We start from the raw sequence: 7,233 nt of genomic DNA on the forward strand, positions 1-7,233 counted from the left end.
ATTTGTGTCTTAAAAGCCTGCAAAGGAAGTATTTGTGCTAGAAATTAGAAAGAGAACAAAGCGACTGGTGAGAAGGTATTACTACGAGGCCTGAAATTAACAGAAACAAAACAAAACAAGAAAAAGGGAAACGGGTAAATCTTTCACAAGCCTGATGAAAAGAGGAATGAGACAAGGGACATTGCAGCAGATGCAGGAGGACGAAATCATTGTAAAATAATACATTGCAACTTTGGGCGGCAAATTTTAAAACCTAGAAGAAGTGGATGATTGTTTGCGAAATGTAGAAAAAACAAACTGACCTAAGAAAAGGAAAACTTTCAATAGAACTATTACCATAGAAAGTTTTTTAAAGATTAAAGAGCTCCTGTAGAAAAATGTACAGCTGAGTTTTACCAAACCTTCAAAACATAGGTAATTTTAGTCTTATTTGAACTATCCCAGACCATAGTGGGGAAGATACAGCTCCTTAGTCTGTATTTAATAGCCAGTATAATTGTAATTATGAAAAGTGACCAAAAATATAAGAAATGAAACTATAGACTAATCTCGCTTATGAATACAGAAGCAAAGTTCTAAACATGGTATTTAAACTGGACTCCAGCGAGGCATTTGGATGCAGGGAACAAACCCCCGGCTACAACAAGTTTCGCTATCCAGAAATCAGTCAATATTCTTCATAACACAAACAAATTACAACAGCAAAAAACCCATGATATTTCCAATAAATGCTTAAAAGGCATCTAATTAAATACAGCAGACATTCTTAATAAAAAAACTAAAAATATGAATAGAAGGAAATTCCTCAAATATAATGAAGAATATTTCCCAGAAACCAAGAGCAAATTTTGCCTTAAGGCCAAAACACTAAGAGCATTTTAATTAATATAAGGAATTATACCATGATGCCCACCATCACCGTAATTGGAAAGTCTCGGAAATGTACTATGACAAGAAAATGAAATAGATTGAATAAGCCTACGTTCGTCACTGTGGGCTGGGGTTCAGGAAACCAGCACTTGCAAAAACTGCTCCCGGAAATGTCAAGTGGCACGGCCTTTGTGGTGAGCAATTTGGAAAAATGAAACAAGAGCCTCAAAATAAGGCTTTTTGATCCAGCAACTTGACTGCTCAGAACTTATCCAAAGGCTGTGATCATGGATATAAACAAGACTTAGCTACAGCATTATGTGTTACTGCATGGTTTATATTTGCAAAACATTAAAAATAATATCCTAATGCTTCTAAATATCCAACACTAAGGAACTGGTTAAATAAACTTTACTGTGACTGCATGAAGGTATTTCTGTAAATGAGACCCATTCCCTCATCAATCCTGCCCCACACTGTCTTGCCCTCTCCCAGGCCCAGGTTTTAGCTGCCGCTCAGCCTGTCCCACTGGATACCTTGTCCCCTGCCCTTCCCCATTGTCACTTCTTGGATGGCTTCATCCACCCCTCCGAGGGAGATGCTCAGCCTTCCTTACCCCACGCTGACTGCTGACGTCTTCTGATAACCAGCTACATATGCACGTCTCCTGAACCAAGCCCACAGAGCCAGCAACTTTGAGAGGTTCAACAGTTATCTTTTGGGCATGGGTGTGCCCGGCCATGTGCCAGGACACACGCCAAGAAGAAACTCATGACTCAGAGAAGTGAGGCTGACATGCCCACATCAGTTCAAGGGCCCAAGGTACCACATTTTGATGAATATAGGGTGTCAGAGAGCTGAAGCATGAATGACACTGACCACTGACAGCCTGTAATTTTCCATCTCTATTACAAGCTAACATGGTAGGCCTGATATCAAGCCATGATTGCTTGGCATCTTGGAATTCTCTGGCATTTTCCCCAGACTCTCTAAAATCCAATTTCCTAATGCTGATTTTTTGTTAATGCCCAGTTCTCTGAGTTTTGTCCCAGGGCCTTGCCATGGAAGTGTCATTTGGCCATTTTTAAGTCACAGGAAAATAACCTAATGCAACTTCAGAACTCTAGAGCTGCCCAAGACTGAAAATCACAGCCTTTATCATTTCAATCCCGCAGTCTGCCTGCTGACCCCCCCACGGGAAGCAGGATCTGAAAGGGACTCAAACTTCAAACCAGCCTGAGGAGGCAGGCCAGGTGCTGTTTGTTTTGTCATAAAAGTAAAGCCAGCAGGCAGCCCCATTCTTAAAAGGTGAAGCATCCAGAGCTCCAAGCCATGTGAGTCACAAAACCCCACCAGACACTGTCCTGGCTGCAGAAATCTGGATCGTTCCTTCTAAACACATGGCCACAATATCATGATCAGGAAAAGTGTCTCACCTCCCTGTTCAAGGTCTATCATGTGTGTGTCCTGCTCAGAGGGTCTGGGCTTGTCCTTGGGGCCCTAGAGCCAAAATTGCCCATAAGCCGGCCAAGCCCCACATCTGGCTGCAGGTCTGCCACCTTTCCGGGAAATGGCCTAGAATCTGGAGGCTGATGAGCACATGCAGAAGGGCAAGGGGACACAGGCTGTCTGGCTCCATGTCTCTGACTTGCCCTGGCCCAAGTGTCAGTAGCTGATGGACAGAAGCCCCACTTGACCACAGGGGGCTTTCTGGTGGGACCTCCAGACCACTCTCTCTTCCTCTGTAACCTCAGACATCCCTCAGCTCTGCTCTGCATTGCCAACATGCCCTTCCCTGATACAGACACAGCAGGGACACACACCAGGGAATGGCTGGAGTCCCCTCCTGCCAAGTCCACAGAGGAGAAAGTGTTACCTCCAGGGAAACAGAGGCAGCCATGCTCTGTCACTACCAATTTGTACAAAACACAGGGCCTAATTCTTTACTTTTCACAGCAAGTCCCCTTTGTGAAACTGGAAGCTCTCCCCAGCATTCTAATTGCAAGACATCTAAATGGCTTGCCCAGCATCTCTGAATGGCATCCCTGCGGGATTTCTGCTCTAATAAATTACGGAGTCAGTGCTCTCAGAGAACGCCTCTAAGAGCAGTATATGACAGAGTCCCAACAAACTGGCCCAGGAACCTGGCATCAAAGAAAAGAAAGAACCAACAAACAAATCTACCATTTAACATTTTCCTTATTAAAAAGCTCTCTTCCTCTTTTCCCAGGGTGGCCTAGGTGTTGAGAAGGTGGGATTCTTTGTTGTGAGGGAGGTTCTCTCAAGTGGAGTGATGTTTTGGTTCTGGGGACCTCCCTCAGAAGTCCCAACAAGCCTTACTCTGCGGTCACGGCGGCAGGTGACAATGTGCAGCACGGTCGGGCCTGACCATGCGGAGGGAGCAGTTCAGGCATTCGCTCCGGTCCCGCCACTTCCTGTTCCAGGAAGGATGGATCCCTGCCTATGACATTCCCAAGCAGCTCCCACTCTGCTCCTGCCCCTCCCCAAGACTGTGGCCTGTCCATTGTCACTCCAGCAGCCTGTCTGCTGGGGGTCTCCACCAGGGCATGCAGATGTCTCTGGGTTTCCAGCCCTCAACTTGAACAGGCCCTCACAAGGACTCCCACTCTGTGTTGTAGGTGATCACGGAAGCCAGCACAGGCCAAGGCCAGCACCTTATCCGCACCCCCTTCACAGGAGTGGACGATTTCTTCATTCCCCCAACAAACCTCATCATCAACCACATCAGGTGAGACCAGCGCGCGATGCCCTAAAGTACTCCGGAATCCCCTGCATGGGGCAGCTTCACCCAGGATGGGACCTGCTCCTTTCTCTATCTCCCCTATCCATCCTGGGCTGGCTTTGGACCCCATCAGGAAGGGACAGAGAAACGGACCCATCCCTATTCCCTAATTGTTAGAGTTAAGAAAGGCATCCGTGGGGCTGGCCCCATGGCCGAATGGTTAAGTTCCTGTGCTCTGCTTTGGCAGCCCAGGGTTTCACTGGTTCGGATCCTGAGTGTGGACATGGCAACGCTCATCAGGCCATGCTGAGGCGGCGTCCCACATCGCACAAACAAGGCACTCACAACTAGAATATACAACTATCTACTGGGGGGCTTTGGGGAGAAGGATGAGAGAGAGGGAGGGAGGAAGGAAGGAAGGAAAGATTGGCAACAGATGTTAGCTCAGGTGCCAATCTTTAAAAAAAACAAAACAAAAGAAGAAGATGAAAGACACCCAGTGAGGTCAGGAAGTCTTATCTCAAGGTGAGGAAAATAGAGGAAAGAAGAAAACAACAGTGGCTAATTAGTGGTTAATTGACCACCCTCTACTTGCTAGACACAAAAAACTAGTATAAGTGGTCTCGATCCCTATGTTACAGATGACGAAACTGAGACTCAGAGAAGTTAAGACACTGGCCAAGGTCAGCCAGCCAGGAATTGACAGAATCAGACTAAATGCAAAGCCAGGTCTCCTTTCAGAGCCCCATTCTGCCTTATTCTCTGCGAACCACAGCCCACGGTTCCTCTCGGAGCCCCCAGAGCAGCCGTGCAGGGGCCGCAGGGAACCGAGGCCTCCTGGCTGCCTGGCTGGGCACCATTCAAAAGAACAGCCTAACAATCACAGCCACGGCCTCCACTGCAAACCTCACCCCAGCCTGCAGACTCCCCCTCCCTATTCCTTTCAGAGAACCCTCATCGCTTTCTGTAAAGTCAGCACTGCCTGCCCTCTTATAAAGTCATCAGGACCCGAATGTCTGGTGGCACTATTTACGCCTTTCTTTAGTCTGACATCAAGCACCTTTCTCCAGGAAGAAATGATTCATTTTTGCAAGCCAAGGCTGGACTTATAGGACTCGCCCATCTATCCTTGCCCGAGGAAGAAAAGAGCCACTTTATGAACCCCTCAGTGTAGAGAGTGACTAGAGAGGAGCCTCTGAGATGGTTCTAAAGGGTGAAGCCCCCTCCGAGAAGCTGCCTTCAGCCGGAAGCCGCGCAAACTCCGAGGATTGCAGCCCCCGTGTGTGACTTTTACATTCAAGTTCTTTATAAGAGTGGGGTTTTCTTTCCTGCTGGTTCCATCCTCTGGCCCTTTAAGGATGCTTTAAAGTGGGCATTTCCCTCACCCTGAGGCACAGCTATCCAAGAGAAAACCATGGAGGAGATCCTCTCTTTTCCTGGAGGTGTACACAGCACCAAGAGGCCGCTGGGAGCAAGGGACTCAGGCAGAGCTTCTCAAGTCTGGAGTCAGGCCTTTTTGCAACTTGCAGCCAGCCTCTGAAGAGGAATTTCAGAAAGTCCAGATGTGAGCAGCTACCACCTGCTGAGCTCCCTCCTAGATTCAGTCCTCCCAACAGCCCTCAGAAGGAACTGCCCTCCTAGAGTCACAGGGGCTCAGACAGGCAAGCAACGTGGCCCAGGGTCTGCAGCCAGCAGGACACTGCAGCTGTGCCAGGGCGTCTGTCTCCAAAGCTAAAAACCGTCCTCAGCCCCCTGCCCAAGGTTCCTCCTGCTAGCATGATGAACGTGGCCAGAGAAGAAGCTGCCCTTTCACATCCCCCTCCCAGGATAAAGCAACACTAATAGGAAATCTTTCCTTGTTCAGTTGCATCTGCCTCCTCAAATTCTGGCTCTCCAGTTAGTCCAGAGAACAGCTAGGCTGTGGGCTCTCCTATCTTGTCCTCCTAGCGGGCAGAGACAGGGCAGCCATCTCCCGTCCTTTCCTACCAGGCACAGGCCCACCACTTCCCAGGTGGCACAAGGCCTGGGGGAAGCTGAGTCAAAGGCACCCCAAAGGGAGCTGCTGTTGAAGGCACCTTGACCTCCTTTTTTACCATTTCTAAAGATGAGTGCATGTTACGAGAGCATAAATCCAGGAATGTTTGTAACTCAACTGCATTTGGTTTGATATCATAGGTGAATCACTTATGAACCCATCCCCTGCAGAATAGTAGCTCTTATTAATAGGCTATTAGATCATTGACAGGCTATGATAAAGGCAAAGAGAAAGGATGCAATTGTTTGTGACCGATGACAGATCCCCTACCCCAAGAGGCTTCCTAACCTCTGACCTCAGTTCTTCCCTTCCCAGGTTTGGCTTCATCTTCAACAAGTCTGAGCCTGTGGTTCACAAAGTTGACCTGGAAAGACTGATGCTCCTCAAGACCATTGGCCTGCAGAGGTACGGCTGCATGCCACAGGCCATGGCCCACACCCACCTGGGCGGCTACTTCTTCATCCAGTGCCGACAGGACGGCTCCACTTCAGCCGCACCGCAGCTGCTGATCGACAGCGTCACGGACTCCGTGATTGGCCCCAATGGTGATGTAAGCGGCACCCCACACACATCCCCCGATGGACGCTTCATAGTCAGCGCTGCTGCCACCAGCCCCAAGCTGCACGTGCAGGAGATCACGCTGAGGGGGGAGATCCAGACCCTCTATGACCTGACAATAAGCCAGGGCATCTCCGACGTGGCCTTCCAGCGGTCCTTCACCCAGGGCAATCAGTACTACGTCTACGCCACTCTGGAGACAGAGCCAGCCCTGCTGTTCCTGGAGCTGTCCACAGGGAAGACGGGTGTGCTGAAGAACTTAAAGGAGCCGCCCAGAGGGCCAGCCTGGCCCTGGGGAGGGCCCCGCAGGATCATGAGGGATAGCGGGCTGTTTGGACAGTACCTCCTCACACCAGCCCAAGAGTCGCTGTTTCTCATCAACGGGAGACAAAACACACTGCGGTGTGAGGTGTCGGGCATAAAGAGGGGGACCATGGTGGTATGGGTGGGAGAGGTATGAAGGAGCCCAGAGCAGAGGCCTGGGCCAAGGAGTACTGCCGAGTCCTGACACCACAGCCCCAAGCAGGCGCCCTGTACATTTTTACAGACAAAAGCAAAAACCTGTATTCGCTTTGTGGTTCAACACTGATCTCCTTGCAAGTTTCCTAGTATAAGGTATGCGCTGCTAACAAGATTGGGGTTTTTTTGTTAGGAAGTATGATTTATGCCTTGAGCTACGACAAGAACACATGCTGCTGTGTAAAGGAATCATTTGTGTGCCCAGCTACACACACCATGTTACCTGGGGACGCCGTGGAACCAAGAGCTGCCGCTTTCCAGGCTGACACTTCTGTCGGTTGCCTTCACGTAGTCATTCTCCTTTACCGCCAGATCCAGCCAGGCTTCACCCTGTTGGAGTGGCCTGAAACCAGGCCTGGAAACGCGGGCTCACCAGGAGCAGGGCTTTCCCTCCCGGCATGAAAGCCACAGCTGCCCTCGCTCTGGACCTTATTTTTCTCCTTCGCAGCTGCTTCTTGCTTTTCTTTCCATTTGATTTGTACGCCTGAGGGAGAGCCAACAAGACTTA

General features: G+C 49.4%; 1 protein-coding gene across 1 annotated transcript in view; it reads left to right on the top strand.

Annotated features, from left to right (window-relative positions):
* The window catches only part of FSTL4 (follistatin like 4), a 386,938-nt gene extending 380,272 nt beyond the window's left edge, over positions 1-6,666 (top strand). Inside the window, exons 14-15 of the mRNA XM_046668053.1 lie at positions 3,510-3,619; positions 5,964-6,666. Of these exons, the coding sequence (XP_046524009.1) occupies positions 3,510-3,619; positions 5,964-6,666 (813 nt within the window). The remainder of the gene's footprint in view (positions 1-3,509; positions 3,620-5,963) is intronic.
* The last annotated feature ends 567 nt before the right edge of the window (positions 6,667-7,233 follow it).

This window comes from Equus quagga, chromosome 7 (genome assembly GCF_021613505.1).
Source record: "Equus quagga isolate Etosha38 chromosome 7, UCLA_HA_Equagga_1.0, whole genome shotgun sequence".
NCBI classification, from domain to species: Eukaryota; Metazoa; Chordata; class Mammalia; order Perissodactyla; family Equidae; genus Equus; species Equus quagga.